This window comes from Mobula hypostoma, chromosome X1 (genome assembly GCF_963921235.1).
Source record: "Mobula hypostoma chromosome X1, sMobHyp1.1, whole genome shotgun sequence".
In the NCBI taxonomy this organism is placed as follows: domain Eukaryota; kingdom Metazoa; phylum Chordata; class Chondrichthyes; order Myliobatiformes; family Myliobatidae; genus Mobula; species Mobula hypostoma.
In genome coordinates, this window is record NC_086128.1 from 8,434,474 (window position 1) to 8,454,665 (window position 20,192).

General features: G+C 43.8%; 1 protein-coding gene across 1 annotated transcript in view; it reads right to left on the reverse strand.

Annotated features, from left to right (window-relative positions):
- LOC134340321 (vasoactive intestinal polypeptide receptor-like) overlaps window positions 1-20,192 on the reverse strand; it is a 238,928-nt gene that overhangs the window by 63,435 nt on the left and 155,301 nt on the right. The window contains exon 5 of the mRNA XM_063037409.1: window positions 14,503-14,600. Coding sequence (XP_062893479.1) covers window positions 14,503-14,600 — 98 coding nt within the window. The remainder of the gene's footprint in view (window positions 1-14,502; window positions 14,601-20,192) is intronic.

The following is a 20,192-nucleotide window of genomic DNA, read 5'->3' on the forward strand; positions in this document are numbered from 1 at the left end:
AGCTCAGGCCACCGCTGCCAGCTCAGTGGAAGTACTGTGCAAAGAGGTCATCAAATGTGGGTTTGGCTTCTCCATTGCAGAGGGGACCACATTGTGAGCACTAAAGGTAATACATTAAGTTAAAAGAAATAAAATTCAGCTCCTGCATTTCCTGCATTTGCATGGGAAGATGCCAGAGGAAGGAATGTGAGCATTGATGGAGAAGGAAGAATAAACTCAGGAATCATGAAGAATGTCGAAAGATGATTGTAGGAGAAGATGCGCCCAGTGGTAGAATCACATTGAAGGCAGTAAAAATTATGGAGCATGATACAGTGAATTCCAGTGATTCGCCACCTTCCATGAAAAGAAGTTCTTACTCACCTCCATTTTAAAAATCTGGTCCCTAATCTTGAAACTATGCCTCCTCATTCCAGGTTTTCCCGCTGGTGAAAACATCTCAACATCTACCCAATCAAACCCCATTAGGATCTTAAATATCTCAATAAAGTCAGTCCTCATTCTTCAAAATTTTGAAGAATCTCTGTTTTACTCTCTATAAAACTCTGACAGTTTCTGTCCTGAAATAATAATTGAGACCTCTTATATGTCATAGTAATGGTGGTCTACTGCATAACGCATGCAGACTTGGCCAAGGTCCTCTGCAAGTATTATGTTTCTATTTTCGGGCTTACTGGTTATTATTTTTGGAATTCTGCTTCACCACTTCCCTGTTAACACCGATTTCTGTAGCTAAACTGATCCTTATTATTCTACAACTGATGTTTCACTGTGTATGTCAAGGTTGGCTTCTTGCTCTGCTGTGAAACTAATTGACTTTTGAATTATTTACTTTAACTCTTAATTAACAGCTTTGTTCTGGCTTCTGAGTAATGTCATTTTTCTTGCTTCACTGGTTCTATTTACTAATATTGGTCTTGAAATTACACCAACGTTTATTGGTATGTGTTCACACATCAATCAATGGATGACATAATTACAAAGAGCTTCATACTGCAGTAAAATTAACATAAAATTATTTCTTCAGACTTATGAATTGTTTCACTAAATGGATACATGAACTACTTTTTTTATTTTCAATGTTATGCTGTTGAAAATAATTTCTTCCCAGAGTCAACAGGAGAAAGGCCATCTGCAGGCCATGTCATGCTCTGCAGATTTAAAGGCTCACTTCAGGGCTTGTAGTCATACTTGCAACATGGATACAGTTTCTACATTTGGATAGAATGGATGTTGTCGTTCCCATACAATGCTGCCTTTGGACAACATTGGTTATTTTGACACTTTCAAGACAACTATGTTCCCCCCATTATATGACTGGTACCCATGCGTTGAGGAGAAGCCTTACCTTTAATCATTCTGCCTTCTCCACGTTTCACAATGTGTTCCAAACACAAACCCGCAACGATGCTCTTGAATTTTTGGACATCACACCAGATTAGCCTCAGCCCAATGTCCTGACCTCTCAATCTCTACTCTCAAGGCCCCACTCTTCAGTTCTCAAGTCCCCAGTCCCAGCAACTTCCAAGAGCCAGGCTTCAACACCACTAATCTTCCTCCCATAAGACAACAAGACCCAGAATTAGGCCTTTCAGCCCATCAAGTCTGCTCCGCCATTCCATCATGGCTGATCTCGGATCCCACTGAACACCTTACACTTGCTTTCTCGCCATATCCTTTGATGCCCTGATCGATCAGGAAACTATCACCTTCCACCTTAAATATACCCACGGACTTCGCCTCCACTGTGGCAGAGATTTCCACAGATTCACTACTCTCTGGCTAAAATAATTCCTGCTTACCTCTGTACGAAAAGGTTGCCCCACAATTTTGAGACTGTGCCCTGTAGTTCTGGATACTCCCACCGTAGGAAACATCCTCTCCACATTCACCCTATCTAGTCCATTCAACATTCGGTAGGTTTCAATGAGATCCCCCCGCATTCTTCTAAATTCCAGTGAGTACAGGCCCAAAGCTGCCAAATTCTCCTCATATGTTAACCCCTACATTCCCAGAATCATCCTTGTGAACCTCCTCTGGCCTCTCTCCAATGACAACACATCCTTTCTGAGATACAGGGCCCAAAACTGTTGACAATACTCCAAGTGCGGCCTGACTAGTGTCTTATAAAGGCTCAGCATTCTCTCCTCGCTTTTATATTCTATTCTCCTTGAAATAAATGCCAACATTACATTTGCCTTCTTTACCACAAACTCAACCTGTAAATTAACCTTCTGAGAGTCTTGCACGAGGACTCCCAAGTCCCTCCACACCTCTGATGTTTGAGCCTTTGCCTCATTTAGATAATAGTCAGCACTAACATGCTTTATCATACATTTCCCAACACTGTATTCCATCTGCCACTTTTTTGCCCAATCTTCCAATTTGACCAGGTCCTGCTGCAATCGCATTGCTTCCTCAGCACTACCTACCCCTCCACCTATCTTCATATCATTTGCAAACGTTGCCACAAAGCCATCGATTCCATTATACATGTCATTGATATACAATGTGAAAAGCAGTGGTCCCAATACTGACCCCTGAGGAACACCACTAGTCACCGGCAGCCAACCAGAAAAGGCCCCTTTTATTCCTACTCACTGCCTCCTGCCTGTCAGCCATTCCTCTATCCATGCCAGTATCTTTCCTGTAATGCCATAGGGTTTTCTCTTGTTAAGCAGCCTCATGTGTGGCACCTTATCAAATGCCTTCTGAAAATCAAGTAAATGACATCCACTACCTCTCCTTTGTCCGCTCTGCTTGTTACTTCCTCGAAGAACTATAACAGATTTGTCAGGCAAAATTTCCCTTGACAGAAACCATGCTGACTTTGACTTGTTTTATCATAAGTCTCCAAGTACCTCGAAACCTCACCCTTAATAATAAACTCCAATACTTTCCCAACCACTGAGGTTAGGATAACTGGCCTATATTCCCTTTCTTTCGCCTTCCTCTCTTCTTAAAGAGTGGAGTGACATTTGCAATCTTCCAGTCTCCTGGGGCCATACCAGAACCAAGTAATTCTTAGAAACATAGAAAATAGGTGCAGGAGTAGGCCATTCAGCCCTTTGAGCCTGCACCGCCATTCAGTATGATCATGGCTGATCATCCAACTCAGAACCCTGTACCAGCCTTCCCTCCATACCCCCTGATCCTTTTAGCCACAAGGGCCATATCTAACTCCCTCTTAAATATAGCCAATGAACTGGCCTCAACTGTTTCCTGTGGCAGAGAATTCCACAGATTCACCACTCTCTGTGTGAAGAAGTTTTTTCTAATCTCGGTCCTAAAAGGCTTCCCCTTTATCCTCAAACTGTGACCCCTCGTTCTGGACTTCCCCAACATTGGGAACAATCTTCCTGCAACTAGCCTGTCCAATCCGTTTAGGATTTTATAGGTTTCAATAAGATCCTCCCTCAATCCTCTAAATTCCAGTGAGTATAAGCCTAGTTCATCCAGTCTTTCATCATATGAAAGTCCTACCATCCCAGGAATCAATCTGGTGAACCTTCTTTGTACTCCCTCTATGGCAAGGATGACTTTCTTGAAAAATCATGACCAAAGCATCCATTATCTCTTCAGCAACCTCTCTCAAGACTCTGGGATGTAATCCATCTGGCCCAGGTGACTTATCCACCTTAAAACCCTTGAGTTTGCCTAGTACTTTTTCCTTCATAATAGCAATGGCACTCACTCCCTCTCCCTGACACTTATGGACCTCCGGCACACTGCTAGTGTTTTCCACAGTGAAGACAGATGCAAAGTACCCATTAAGTTCATCTACCATTTCTTTGTCCCCCATTACTACCTCACCAGTGTCATTTTCCAGTGGTCAAATACCAACTCTCACCTCCCTTAGGAGCTTAGGAGGAGACAATGTCACCTAACGGCAACTCCTTTGTTTGCATCTTCGGAAACAGCTCTATTTCCATCTTTAATACTCTATTTTTCCCTTTCAGGGTTCTTTTGAAGACCCTGACCTGGAGTTACATGCTGATTTCAGTTCTTTGCGGGAATGGGACCCACTCTCGGGGTCTCACGACTGGCCAGTATTCAATATGCCAAGGATGCGGCCTAGGAGATTAGCTCGCCTTTGGAGTTCTGGGATCTCATGGCTCTGGAGACAGGCAGACCAAAGGTCAATGTCTTTGCAGCAGTCCGGTGTGTCATGGGAAACAGAAGATCAAAAGCAGTGAGCTGGCTGTTGGTTGTGTGCCCAGACACCCAAGTTCTTTGGGCACAGAGCTCGGAAAAAGCGACGCAATGGACTTTTAACATCGTAAATCAGCGAATTGTTTGTTATGTCTCCCCTCTCGCTGTGAAACGGAGACAGCTCTTTTTCCCTTATTAGGGAGAGAGAAAGCAAGCCTGTAGTATGTCGAATACTGGGTGAACGAGTAGTCATTGGGGTATTGCAAGTCTGTGTCTTTGCTGATTCTTTGCTGCACGCTTGAGTGCTCGGTGGTGGGTGCCGATGGTTTTTTTTGCCGGTGGGGAAGGGGGATTGTCACTTTGCTGCTGCTTATGTGTGAGAGGGGGAGCTGGGGGGGACTTTGGGGTCCTAACATTTAACTGTCACTCATTCTTTGGGGACACTTCTGTTTTCGTGGATGGTTGTGAAGAAAAAGAATTTCAGGGTGTATATTGTATACATTTCTCTGACATTAAATGTACCTTTGAAACCTTTTACTCTTTATATAACTGAAAAATCTTTGGTATCCAGCTTTATATTATTGGCTAGTCTGTCTTCATATTTAACCTTTTCTCTTTTTATAGTATTTTTTAGCTGCATTTTAAAAGCTTCCCAATCATCCAACTACCCACTCACTTTTGCTACTTTATATGCCATTTCCTTGGGTTTTATGCAGTCTTAACTTCCTTTGTCTGCCACAGTTGCCTACTCTTGCCATTTGAGAACTTCTTCCTCTGTGGGACATATCAATCCTGTGCCTTGTGAACTATTCCCAAAAACTTCAACCATCTCTGCTCTGCCATCATCCCTGCCAGTATTCTTCTCTAATCCAGCTGGGCAAGCTCCTCTCTCATGCCTCTGTAATTCCCTTTATTCCACTGTGATACTGATACATGTGACTTGTGCTTCTCCCTCTCAAATTGCAGTATGAATTCAGTCATATGGTCACTGCTTCCTCAGGGTTCCTTTACATTAAGCTTCCTAATAAGATCTAGGTTATTACACAACACCCAATCTAAGATAGCCTTTCCTCGAGTGAGCTCAAGCACAAGCTGCTCTAAAAAGCCATCTCGTAGGCATTCAACAAATTGCCTCTCTTGCAAGCTGACACCAACCTGAGTTTCCCAATCCCCTTGCATATTGAAGTCCCTCATTACAATTGTGTCATTACCCTTATTACATGCCTTTTCCAGCTCCTTTTACAATCTCAACCCCACATCTTGGCGACTATTTGGAGGCCTATACTGTATATGATTCCCATGATGATATTTTTACCATTGCAATTTCTTAACTCCACCTATAAAGATTCAACATACTCTGAACAGAGGTCACCTTTTTCTAAAGATGTAATTCCATCTCTTACCAATGGAGCCACACCACCACCTATGCCTTCCTGCCTGTCCTTTCAATACAAAGTATATCCTTTGATGTTAAGCTCCCAACTATGGCCTTCTTTCAGCCACAACTCAGTGACGCCCACAACGTCATACCGACCAATCCCTAATTGCGCCAGAAGTTTAACCACTTCTCCTCTTTTTTTGCTCCATATTTATATACCCTTCTTGTTTTTTTTTACTGTTTTTAATGGAGGTCGGGATTGAGGACGTGATTTTAAGTTTTTTAACTCTGTTTGGTTCCAAGTTAGCCCATTGCTTTGCTTTGCTTTTAGTTAGTTGCACGGTGGTTTTTTTGGGGTTTTTTTTTCCTTTTCTCTATTGATATATATATATAAAAATTAGTATACTATTATGTTACTTTAGTATGTTATGTTTAAATTACATTGTTTGTATCTTTTTTTTGTATTAATAATTTTATTATATTCTAACAGTGTATTAGTGCCTTTATGGCTTCCCTTTTGTATACTTATTCAATAAAAAGATTTAAAAAGATAGAAAGAGTTTGTCCACCTTATTCCAGATGCTACATACGTTTAAATATAGCCTCTTCAGTCCTGCATTCCTCGCCCTTTTGAATTTTGCCTCTGTGGTACAATTTAACTCTTTGGTCTGTCTGCATTTGTACCCAAATAATGGCTTGTTCTTCCTTACGTTCATGTTACATCCATCATCTACTTGTAAACCTGCTGGCTCATCCTTAGATCTATCATACTGGCTCTTATCCCCCCCTGCCATATTCATTTAAACCTCTCCCAACAGATCTATTAAATCTGCCTGCAAGAGTATTGGTCCCCCTCAGATTCAAGTGCAACCTGTCCCTTTTGTACAGGTCACACCTGCCCCAGAAGAGGCCCTAATTATCCAGAAATCTGAATCCCTGTCCCCTGCTCCAATTCTTCAGCCACACATTTATCTGCCACCTCGTTCTATTCCTATCCTCACTGTCGCGTGGCAGAAGCAGTAATCCCAAGACTACTACCCTTGAGGTCCTGCTTCTTAGTTTCCTTCCTAGCTCCCTATATTTGTTTTTTTACGGGACCTCCTCCCTTTTTCTTCCTATGTTGTTGGTACCAATACGTAGCATGGCATCTGGGTGAGCTGCTCACCCTCCCTTTTCAGGATATTGTGGATGTGTTCAGAAACATCTCAGACCCTGGGACTTGGGAGGCAAACTACCATCTATGTTTCCTTTTTGCGTCCACAGAATTGCCTATCTGTCCCCCTAACTGTGGAGCCCCCTATTACTGCTGCCTTCCTCTTCAGTTCCCTACCCTTCTGAGCCACAGGGCCAGTCTCAGTGCCAGAGGCATGGCTGCTGTTGCTTCCCCCAGGTAGGTTGCTCCCTCCCCCCAAAATGGAGTACATATTGTTGAGGGGGACAGCCACAGGGGTGCTCTCCACTATCTGACGATCCCCCTTCCCTCTCCTGACAGTCACCCATTTATCTCTCTCCTGTTGCCCTGGGGTGACTACCTCCCTGTAGCTCCTGTCTATCACCTCTTCACTTTCCCCAACAAGCTGAAGGTCATCGAACTGTAGCTCCAGTTCTCTAACATGGTCTCTAGGGAGCTGTACCTTGATGTACCTGGCGCAGATGTGGCTATCGGGAGGGCTGGGAGTCTCCTGAAAATCCCATATCTGACACCCAGACAGAACACTGGCTCTGTAGACATGCCCCCTATTCTCTCTAAAGTTAATTCAGCAATAAGGAATGAACGTATCTAGACTCTGCCTGTTCTAGCCGAAGCCCTGTTGAGCCAAAGTCTTCCTACTCTGCCTCAGACTACTCCAACGACGACCGCTCGGCTAGGCAGTACCTCTCTTTCATAGCAACTGGGCTTCCCAATGAAAACCTCTGTCGGACCTGCGCAGGAACACTCCTATTTTGCATCTGTGCAGTACTCTGATCAACAACTCTCATCGAAAAACCTGCTGCTTCTTCAAGCTCTCTGTTGGACCTGTGCGGGAACTCTCCTGTTGTGCCTGCGCAGTACTCCAATCAATCTCCCTTCCATCATTCCCCCAACCCTATTGAAAAAAATTGTCTCAATCCTACTCTCCCACCCCAAACCCCAGGCACAGGCTGACTAGGTGATCCTGACTAAGTGAATGCAGGCTTAGAGCAGACAACAGTGTAGCAAGTTTCCAATCCCCAAACTGTGCATTTGAAGTTTGCAGTGTGGGGAATAATTATTGGCAGCCTATTCCAGCATTCATCTCAGGTTCCCAAAGGGGGCTGAGAATTTCTGATCATAGTGATGTCTCATTGTAAGATAATGGTGCTCACAGGGAGTATACCCTAAACCTATCAAATCCTCAGCACAACATCCAACAGCCTCTGGAATGACTTGAATGTCTTCACATTTGCTACACCCTCCAGAGACAACCCAAGCATCAATTGCACTCAAAAAGTAACACACCACGGAAACAGGGCCTTTTACATCCTCCTTGCAAGTCCCAGTTGTCTACATTCAGTCCATAACCTTCCTAGCTCCTCCCTCCATGTTCTTATGCAACCACTTCAAATGTTGCAATTGTACCTGCCTCGACCACTTCCTCTGGCAGCTCACTCCAGGTACTCACTACCCTCTGTGGAATGAAGTTACAATGCACAGAAGCAATTAGCAAGACTAATAGAATGTTGAACTATATAATGCACTCACTGGAGTTCAAGTCAAGACATTCTCCTTCATCTGTATAATGCGCTTGTGAGGCCACACCCAGGGTACCGTGTACAATTTTGGTCTCCATATTGTGTGAGGGATGTGAAGGCACTGGAGGGAGTCCAGAAAAGGGTGACTACACTCATTCCAGGTCTGCAGGATATGAGCTATGAAGAAAGATTGGAAGAATTAAATCTTTTTAGCCTAAGTAGACATAGAATGAGAGGAGACATGACAGAAGTGTTCAAAATCATTAAGGTTATAAGTAAGGTGGATGCCAGCTGCTACTTAAAATTAATCCATCAACGGGGACATGGGGCCATAGGTGGAGACTGGTTTAAGGGAGGTTTCAGTCTACCATCAGGAAACATTTCTTTACACAGCGAGTTGTGGACACATGGAACAAGCTACCTAGTTGTGTAGTTGAGAGTAGTACCTGAGAGACTTTCAAATCTAAAATCGATAGCTATTTCAACACACTATGTGATAGGAATTTGGTAAGCTTTGTTGGGCTGAATGGCCTGTTCTTATCAAAAGCTTTAATGTTCGAAGGTTTGCTGTGGTCTCTTTTAAATCTCTCCTCTTTAATCTTGTATCTGTGCTCTCTAGATTTGGACTCCCCAACCCTGGTTAAAAGGCAATGACCATTCACTGTATTGATGCTCCTCATGATTTTATAAACTTCTCTGAGGTCACCCCTTATTCTTCTGTACTCCAGGGAATAAAGATTCAGTGTGGCCAACCTGTCCCTATAGCTTAGACCCTCTAGTCCAGGCAGCATCCTCATAATTTTTTTCTGCACCCTCTCCTGCTTGACATTGCCTTTCTTATAACAGTAATCAAAACTGTACACAACACTCCAAGTGTGGCCTAACCAGCAACTTGTATAGCTATAGCATTAATCCCCTACTCCTTAGCTCAACGTCCCAACTAATGAAGGCTAGCATGCTAAAGACTTTTTTAACCACACTGTCTACCTGCATGGCCACTTTCAGTGAACTGTGCACTCGTATTCCCAGGTCTCTCTGTTTTACAATACTCATCAGTGCCCTGCTATTCACTGCATAAGTCACCCAAGTTGAAATCCATTTGTCATTCCTCAGTCCATCTCCCTGACTGATCAAGATCTCTTTGCAACTCATTGTAACCTTCTTCACTATAACAAGACCCTATAATTTAGCATCATCAGCAAATTTGCCATAGACACTCACATTCAAATAGCTTATATAAATAATAAATAATAGAGGCTCCAACCCTGACTCCTGGAGTACCTCACTAGTCACAGGCCTCCAGTCAGAGAATCGTCCTTCAACCATCACCCGCTGTTTCCTTTCATTGAGTCAATTCTGACCCACCTCACTAGCTCCTTCTGAATCCCGAGCAACCTAAACTTCCAGATCAGCCTGCCATGTGGGATCTTGCCAAAGACATTACTAAAATCCACTGCCCAACCTTTGTCTATCTCCTTAGTCACCTCTTCAAAAAAAACCAAAAAAATCATCAGACATGACCTCTCATGCACAAGACCATGTTGACTATTCCTGATCGGGCCTTGACTATTCAAGGGATGATGGCTCTTGTCCTTTGGAATTCTCTCCAATAACTTTCCGACAACATTTGGTAAGCTCACCAGTTTCCTGGCCAGTCCTTGCCACCCTTCTTGAACAATGGAACAACATTAGCTACCCTCCAGTTTTCTGAAACTTCACCAGTGGCTAATGATGAAGCAAATATCTCTGGAAGGACCTATGTGACTTCTTCCCTAGCCTCTCATTCGGTCCAAGGGTGCACTTGGTCAGGCTCTGGGTACCTGCAATATGCATATGTTCCAAGAATTATATTGGGGCGTATGTGGCATCAGGGAGGGGTAGCATCTCTGGTAGGGGAACATGTCGCGTCCTTCTCAGGGCGGTTTGTCCACCTTTGGTCCCCACCCGGCACTCAGCTCTCACCTGTGGCTCCCCGTAGCCAACGGGTCTCAAACCCTCAGTGAGATAGGGAGTTGTCTTCACATCCCAGCATGTGAAGACAGACTCCGGCGGATTGAGCGGACGAGACCAATGGAAGGTCCAACGGTCAAGAAGGCAGTCTCTGCAAGCGTCGTGGAACGTGTAGAGCAGGACAAGACACAGAAGATGTCCTGGTCATCCACTGCGCCTAGTCCCATCTCCAGCCGTCTAGACTCTGTCTTGCCACTGGACCCAGATGGGAATTGGGAATTGGCAACTCTCCCTCACTTAAATCCAAATCAAGCGCTAGTCTCGACACCATCAGCCGGCTGGTGGCGCAGTGACATCAGCGCCGGACTCCAGGAGCGAAGGTTCCCGAGTTTGAATCCAGTCAAGCCGCTCCCAGGCACGCTTTCCATCCGTGCTGGGTTGAGTGTCGAGCTAGCAACTCGACCTCGTAAAAAGTACTAATGGTGTCGAGGTCTTCATCGATGACGATGCATGAACCTTATTATTATAGTTGAAGAACTCTACAATTTCTTGACACATCTGCTCCTCAAGTTCTTACTGACTATTAGGGGTCTATGATATAGCCCTATTAAGATGGCCATCTCCTTCTTATTTCTAAAATGGTCTTGTTACACGATCCCTCAAGAAGTCCCTCTTTAAGCATTGCTCCGCTTGAACAAGGTTAATTATGAAGAAACCTCTTATATATTCCTGGGATATGTAAGAGGTTTCTTAAATAATTAACTTTGTTCTAATAACTTCCTCAGAGTGAGAAGATATACAGCCCTTCATATTTTGAAATGAATAAAGTATAAGTGACATTGGTGTTTACCTTTATGTAAAACAAGTAAAAGTAAGAATGATATTTTGAATTTGAGCCAATTGAATCTGAACCCAAACAAGGAGGATCAGCAGCAGGGCTTGGGTTCAAGCTCCTAAGACATGAAGAGTAGTGTTTCTAATCATTTTGTGTTCAAGTTCTCCCAACCACAATGCCAAGGCACCAACTCTAGATTCTTCAACTCTCTGACCCTATGATCACCAAGCCACAGGCATGGAGCCAACCAAAGTACTTCTCTGTTCCAATTCTTATATCTTTGTATCAGCCTTTCAGCTAGAAAGAATTGCAAAATTTTTGGTAAAAAAGTTCTTGCCTTTCGTCCAGTATCCCCTTTCCCACTTTTATACTTGGCTATAGTTTCAATATTCGTTCTCACCTTCCTAGCTTTCCTGTTTGGACCTCGAAATATCATTGAGTTGGAGAGGGGAGGGCAGGAAAGAAAAGAATGGATTAACTGGGATTCTGGTTGTTAAATAGGAAATTGAAATAGAAGAGTAATAAAAATTACTGCTGTTTTCTTGGAACTGGGAATTATGATGATTTTGTTGCATGTGATTCAATTTCTGAAAGGTTTACAGAGAACAGATAGAAAGAGACATGCCTTCAGTGGTTCAGGATTATAGGATGATAGACCATGGAAATTAACTCAGTTGCAAGAGATTTAAGACAGGAAAAAAAGACCTTTCTCAGTGCTGATTGACAGACAAAAAACAAGAGCTAATGAATTAAGTGGAGAGCATGGCAGTAGCTAACAACAGATTAAATTGGTGATGAAAGGAAAATGGATCACTTAGAATGGAATGTAAATTATATGAAAGCATTGCAGAGGTACAGGATACTACAAATGCTGAAATCTGGAGCAGCAAGCAATGTGCTGGAGCAACTCTGGGTGCTGTGGTAGCATAGCAGTTAGTGCAACACTATTACAGCTCGAAGCATTCCGAGTTTAATTCTGGTGCTGTTTTGTAAGGAGCCTCTGTACGCCTTCCCCATGAAATGTGTGTGTGTTTTCCCACAGTCCGAAGACATACCAGGTAGGTTAATTGGTCTTTGTAAATTGTCTCATGATTAGGGAAGGGTTAATTGGACCTACTCCACATTGTATCATGGAATAAACAAATAAATAACTCCATGGGTTGAACAGCACCGGGGAGGAAGGGAATTTTGTCAAAGTTTTGGGTTGAAACCCTGCATTCCTCCAGCATATAGGTTGTTGCTTTTATATTGGGTTGGTAGGTTAGTCATCCACTGTGAATTATCCCTGGTGTACAGGTGAGTGGGTGGTAAAGTCTTGCAGGAGTTAAATGGGAGCACATGGGATTCGGAGACTGCTCAGGGAATAAATAGACATAAGCATATTTTGATTGATCTAAACCAATTGTTTCCTGGTGTTAGTTTCTAGTCAGGACTGTCAGCACCCTCTCATTTTATGGTTACTGTTTCCCTGCCTTCCTGCCTTATGTTTTATTTGGTGCCTGTAAATTTGTGATAAACCGTCAAAACATTTATTTGATGCCTACAAATGAACATCTTTACACAAGAAAGTTTTTCCACACTCTACTACAGAGCTCAGACTATTTTTCTGACAATCTGGATTGCATTTTACATGAAAATTGATGCAATCTAGTCTGATTTCTTGGGCCCAGTTCCTCTAGGATCTCATCAAAAGCCAAGGTTTCAATATAAGGCGTATAGATGATGTGTTTTTTTTTCCCCCATCAATTGGCACGCTGTTTTATGGCCAAAACTAATCATGAACATGATGGCTTGGTTTGACCAAAACACTGTCCACCTTACCATCACACCCCCTAACTCTGACTAAACCTCTGTACTGCTTCCCTGAAACACTTCCTGTTCATGTTGTTCAAGTCATCCAGACTAATTCTACTTTCTTTTGCCAAGGTGGATTGGAGCAGATGGCAGTCAACTCTAAGTTACTGAATCTAAGCTGATGCCCTGATGTCTGGGAGCAGCTGGACTAATAGTAGGCAGCAGAATTTTAAACATAAATTCTTCCTATTTGTCTTTTTGTACCTGAGCTTTTCTTTCAATGACAACTATTCCACTACTTCTTCCAAACAGTTCTCATACAAAATGTGTGTTGGATGATTGCTAAGCAGGGTGGCACAGTGACATAACGGAGAGACCAGCAGCTTCAAGCTCAGTGACCCGAGCTTGCATACTCTCCTGTGTCTGAGTGGACTTACTCTGGCAGCTCCGATTTTCTCCCACATCCTATAGACATGGATTGCTAAGTAAATTGGCTGTTGCAATCAACCATAGTCTGTAGGTTAGTGGTAGAATCTGAGGTGATCTAGGGGTATATGGGGTGTCAGGGAGGGGTAGCACCTCTGGTGGGGGAACATGTCGCGTCCTTTTCAGGGCAGTTAGTCCACCTTTGGTCCCCACCTGGCACTCAGCTCTCACCTGTGGCTCCCCGTAGCTGTTTGCATGCGACAGTGGCCACACCCCGGGCAACGGCTTCAACAAGCCGGCTAAACCAGGTGAGGGTAGCCGACGGGTCTCAAACCCTCGGTGAGATAGGGAGATGTCTATCCCAGCATGTGAAGACAGACTCCGGTGGATTGAGCGGACAAGACCAATGGAAGGTCCAACGGTCAAGAAGGCGGTCTCTGCAAGTGTCGTGCAATGTGTAGAGCACAACTGGACACAGAAGACGTCCTGGTCATCCACTGCGCCTAGTCCCATCTCCAGCCGTCACGATTCTTGTCTTGCCACTGGACCCAGATGGGAATTGGGAAGAGAGAGTGAGGCTGACACTGTGCAACTCTCCCTCACTTAGATCCAAATCATGCGCTAGTCTCGACACCATCATCATCATAATGGTGTCGAGGTCCTCATCAACGACAACGATGGACGAACAACAGAATCTGAGAGGAGTTGACGTGTATGTTGGGTGAATAAAATAAGATTAGCATAAATGGTCAAAGGGGACTTGAGGGGTTTGTTCCTCTGCTGTGTGAGTCAATGATTCAGTTTTTGGTCTCTACTCTTTAAGACTCTTCTCTCTCATACAGTGAGTTGCTGGGTGTGAATTTTATTGGCTGTGTATGACAGTCAGTTGTCCTACATTTGGAGCTGCTTTGTCCCTCTCCATACCACTTTTGCTGTGGGTCAATAGCAGCTTTCTGGTTTCTGAGAACTGGAGTTTTGGGTTCAATCCCTTTCTAAAAATATGCAATGTAAAATCATGTTGGGTAACGGGAGGTAGTGGACCAGTCTGATTAGACTATGATTACAGTGGGATATTAAAGGGTAGAGGAAACATGGGGAGAATAGTACAGAGTGTAAATGAGAATGTGAATTCAATGTGGTGAGGTTTCAAGAGAATGGAGAGCAAGGGCAGTTTATTTTATGGTTTGTGTGGAGAAATAAACTGAGACAATGCTCTATGATTCAAGGAGTACACCTGTAATAGAGGAGTACTTACCTGAAGAGACAGAGAATGACCATGGCAGCACTCAGTGACAGGAGAGACAGGCTGTGTCCGACTGTGTAACTAAACTTCACTGCCTGCAGAAATATTCCCTGAACGGTAAAAATAATCATTATCAAGATCATCATACAAAAAGCATAAATTACTACAGCAGGGGAGGAAGAGAATCTGGTTTGCTTTGGTCACACAAAGGTGCAATAAACATGCTCAAGTAGTGGGCAGTGAGGAATACTACCACGGCTTGCAGCAGGACCTGGACCAGCTGGAAAAATGGGTTGAAAAATAGCAGCTGGAATTTAATGCAGACAAGTGGCGAGATGTTACACTTTAGAGGATCAACCAGGGTAGGTCTCACAAGGTGAGTGGCAGGGCACTGAGGAGTGAAGTAGAATAGAGGTATCTAGGATTGCAGGTCCATAATTCATTGAAAGTGGCATCACAGGTAAATAAGAGTCATAAAGAAAGCTTTTGGCACATTTGCCTTCATAAATCAAAGTAATGAGTGCAGGAATGATGTCGAAGTTGTACAAGACATTGGTGCGGCCTAATTTGGAATATTGTGTGCATTTCTGCTCTCCTACCTGCAGGAAAGATGTAAATAAGATTGAAAGAGTACCGAGAAAACTTACAAGGATGTTGCCGAGTCCGGAGGACTTGAGTTATATATCATTGCACAGGTTTGGACTTTATTCCCGAGAATGTAGAAGGTTGAGAGGAGATTTGATAAAGGTGTACAAAATTATAGGGGTAGAGATAGGGTAAATACAAGCAGGCTTTTTCCACCGAGATTTAGTGGGATTACAACTGGAGGTCATAGGTTAAATGTCAAAAGCGAAATGTTTAAGGAGAACATGAGGAGAAACGTCTTCACTCAGAGGATGGTGAGAGTGTGGATCAAGCTGCTAGCACAAGTGGTGGATACGGGTTCAATTTCAACATTTCAATAAAGTTTGGATAGGTACATGGGTAGGAGGGGTATGGACGGTTATGGTCTGAGTGCAGGTCAATGGGATTAGACACATTAATAGTTCAGCATTGACTAGATGGGCCGAAGGGTCCATTTCTTTGCTGTAGTGTTCTATGGCTCTAAGAAATCTCTCATGCCTTATATTTCTAAGTCTATTTTTTTTTCCAAAATGGTTCTTACACCATTCTTAATTCACTTTATGTTTGATTGATGACAGGTGCCCCACTCTGACTATGATAGCTGCAGACTATCAAGGAGTCCTATTCACATGTGGAGACATCAGTTGTGGAACCTGCTACTACCCACAGACACACTGCTGGTATCACTGACCTGCAGGGAACACTAGGATCACATGAAAGAAACAATTATCTTCCTATTGTTCTTCCCAATGATTTTTCCCAAGATAAAATGAGTAGGAGGGAGATGTCCTGACTCTTTGAACAGGAACCTCTGAGCTTAACCCAGCCTTGAGCAAGATTCAGATACAACCCAGCTTCAAGATTCATCTGTGCCAAAGCTGGTAATGACATCTGTGGGGTGAGGGGAAGGGCATTGGTGAGGCTAGGAAGGAGCCAGGGATGGTTTACAAAAGGATCGTGGCAATTGTAGGGATGACTTACAGTGGATTGAAAAGCTTGATCATGTACACATTAAGAAAGAGGATGTGCTGGAGCTTTTGGAAAGCATCAAGTTGGATAAGTCTCCGGACCAGGACAAGATGTACCCCAGGCTACTGTGGGAGGCGAGGGAGGAGATTGCTGAGCCTATGCCAATGATCTTTCCATCATCAATGGGGAAGTGAGAGGTTCCGGAGGATTGGAGGGTTGCAGATGTTGTTCCCTTATTCAAGAAAGGGAGTAGAGATAGCCCAGGAAATTATAGACCAGAGAGTCTTACTTCAGTAGTTGGTAAATTGATGGAGAAGATCCTGAGAGGCAGGATTTATGAACATTTGGAGAGGTATAATATGATTAGGAATATTCAGCATGGCTTTGTCAAAGGCAGGTCATGCCTTACGAGCCTGATTGAATTTTTTGAGGATGTGACTAAACACATTGATGAAGGTAGAGCCGTAGGTGTAATGTATATGGATGTTAGCAAGGCATTTGATAAGGTACCTCATGCAAGGCTTATTGAGAAAGTAAGGAGGCATGGGATCCAAGGGGACATTGCTCTGTGGATCCAGAACTGGCTTGGCCACAGAAGGCAAAGAGTGGTTGTAGACAGGTCATATTCTGCATGGAGGTGGGTAACCAGTGGTGTGCCTCAGGGATCTGTTCTGGGACCCTTACTCTGTGATTTTTATAAATGACCTGGATGAGGAAGTGGAGGGATGGGTTAGTAAATTTGCTGATGACACAAAGGATGGTGGTTTTGTGGATAGTGTGGAGGGCTGTTGGAGGTTACAGTGGGACATTGATACAATGCAAACCTGGGCTGAGAAGTGACAGATGGAGTTCAACCCAGATAAGTGTGAGGTGGTTCATTTTGGTAGGTGAAATGTGATGGCAGTATATAGTATTAATGGTAAGACTCTTGGCAGTGTGGAGGATCAGAGGGATCTTGGGGTCTGAGTCCATAGGACACTCAAAGCTGCTGTGCAGGTTGACTGTGTGGTTAAGAAGGCATACGGTGCATTGGCCTTCATCAGCCATGGGATTGAGTTCAAGAGCTGAGAGGTAATGTTACAACTATGTAGGACCCTGGTCAGACCCCACTTGGAATACTGTGCTCCTAGAAAGGGTGCAGAGGAGATTTACAAGGATGTTGCCTGGATTGGGGAGCATGCCTTATGAGAACAGGTTGAGTGAACTCGGCCTTTTCTCCTTGGAGCAACAGAGGATGAGAGGTGACCTGATAGAGGTGTATAAGATGATGAGAGGCATTGATCGTGTGGATAGTCAGAGGCTTTTTCCCCAGGGCTGAAATGGCTAACACAAGAGGGCACAGTTTTAAGGTGCTTGGAAGTAGGTACAGAGGAGATGTCAGGGGTAAGTTTTTTTTTATGCAGAGAGTGATGAGTGCATGGAATGGGCTGCCGGCAGCGGTGGTGATAGGGTCTTTTAAGAGGCTCCTGGATAGGTACATGTAGCACTGAAAAATAGAGGGCTATGGGTAATCCTAGTAATTTCTGAAGTACTGTAAGGACATGCTCAGCACAGCATTGTGGGCCGAAGGGCCTGTATTGTGTTGTAGGTTTTCTATGTTTCTATGTTTGGTGTGAGTTGGGGCAGGAAGATGGGAATGAGATGAGGGAGGAAGGTTCGGAGAGGTGGGGAAGGGACACGGGACATGTGCCCTACAGATCTACATCCTGCTGGCTTCACCCAGGAACAGGACTCGTAAGACTCAAGTCAGAAAATGTGACTGTGTTCCACTGATTTGATGAAAGGAATAATCACAGAAAGAAAAGTACAAGATTAATTTAAATGCTGGAGTAGATACAAACTTTATGCAATCAACAGTCCATTTTGACCTCAGTGGTGTTAAAATCCAATTCAGCAATAAAGCAGATCACCACTTTGTTTTGAATTGTTTTAAATGTCCATGCAGGGCCAGGTTTAGATAATGTGCAATAAAGAATCACTCCAAGTGACCCATCAATTGTGCTTCTCTACGAGGGCAGGAATGATTTACTTCCACTCCAATTCTGCTGCAGATGGAGCAGGTAACCTTTGAAGGTGGGTGGGGTTTTTGAGATCTTAAGCAGTCCTTTTGTAGTTTCTTCTTGGCCTTAGAGTGGCCTGGTCATGTGAGCACAAACTCTTCAGAGCCTATCTGGATGCTCTTTTCCTGTTTTGAATGATCACAGGCCAGGAAATCTCACCAATCTGCGAGAGGACTTTACATTCTTCAGGGAGATACTGAAAACAACCTTGAATCGTTTCCTCTGTTCTCTTAGAAATCTTGCTGTGATGGAGCTGTGAGAATGTTTTAGTGTCATTTGTGTAGATGATATGGTGCCTGTCTGTTCAGATGAAGGGTTTTTGGTTCAAACAATAATCTATACCTTTCTCCACAGATGCTGCCTGACTTACTGAGTGTCTCCAGTGTTTTCTGTTTCTGTTTCCACCCACTATAGGAGGAAGAAACTGAGGTCCATGAGCCAGTCCTCATTAGGAGATTGGAGGTGCAGAAGGTCAGTAACTTTAAATTCTTTGGTGTTATCTTATCAGAGGACCTGTTCAGGGACTAGCATGTATGTGCCATCACAAAGGTGGCATGGTAGCACTCTACTTTCTTAGAAGTTTGCGCAGATTCAAAATGTCATTTAAAACTTTGACGAACTTCTACAGATGATCAGAGTGGAGAGTAGCCTTACTGGTTGTATCATGGTCTGGAGTAGAAACACCAATGCCCAGGACAGTGGTGGTTACAGCCCAGTCCATCACAGGAAAAGCCATCCCCACCATTGTGCACATCTGCTAGGAGTGCTGCGACAAGAGAGCAGTGTCCATCCCTGAGGACCCTCACCATCCAGGCCATGCTCTCTTGTTGCTGCTGCCATCAGGAAGGTGGTACAGGGTCCTCAGGACCCACACCACCAGGTGCAGGAACAGTTATTACAATCAGGCTCCTGAACCAGTGCGAATAACTTCACACACCTCAGCTTTGAACTGGTTCCACAGCCTATAGCTTCACTTTCAAGGACTATACACTTCAAGTTCTCAGTGTTATTTATTTGCTTGTTATAATAATTATTTGCACAGTTTGTCTTCTTTTCCACATTGATTGCTTGTCAGTCTTTCTGTGTTGTTATTGGTTGACTCTATTGTATTTCTTGGTTCTTCTGTGAATGCCTGCAAAGGAATGAATCTCAAAGTGGTACATGAAGACATATATGTACTTTGATAGCAAATTTACTTTGAACTTTGAACTTTTGTTTGGGTGGAAAAGGGCACACCAGGGACCCTAGAGATGCTGAAATCATCACTACCTTCAAGGCAGCCATAAGACCAAAAGATATAGGAGCAGAATTAGGCCATTTAGCCCATGGGGTCTGCTCCACCTCTTAATCATGTTTGAATATTTTCAACCCCTTCTCCTGCCTTCTCCCCATGATCTTTAACCCCCTTACCAACCATGAACCTATCAGTCCCTGCCCAATGACTGTAATGAGAAAGCCACTTGTGGTGACCCAAGTGCAAAGTAAGGTCTAGAAATAACTCAGACTCAGACTCAAAATAAACAAGATGACACAAATGAAATCCAAAGGCAAAATCACACACAGTAGTACGAGAAATGGAACTCCTACAATTGAGCACTGAGTGCTCAGCATGAGGCCTTTAAGTACAGACGTTCCATGAAGAAATGTGGCAGTCTGAGTCTTAAAGGGACAGTGGCAGCTAACTGTACTTCAGAGAATTAGAGTGCCAAAACTAGGATGCCTACCGCTGTTCAGTCGAGACCATGACAATAACATGGCCTTCACAACCCTCTGTGGCAACAAATTCTGCAGGTTCACCACCTTTTGGTTGAAGAAATTCCTTCTTATTTCAGTTCCAAAGGGACATCACTTATTCGGAGGCTGTGCACTTGGATCCTATACTTCGCAATTATCAGAAACTTCCTCTCCACATCCACTCTATCCAACAAAGAAGCAAGTTCTGATTGTGGTAATTACAAAGCAAGCTCCCTGCTATCTGTCACAGGGAAAGGGGTTTTCCACAACTGGCTCTCCCCATTGGCTGTAGTTCCTCCCAGAGGTGTAATGCAG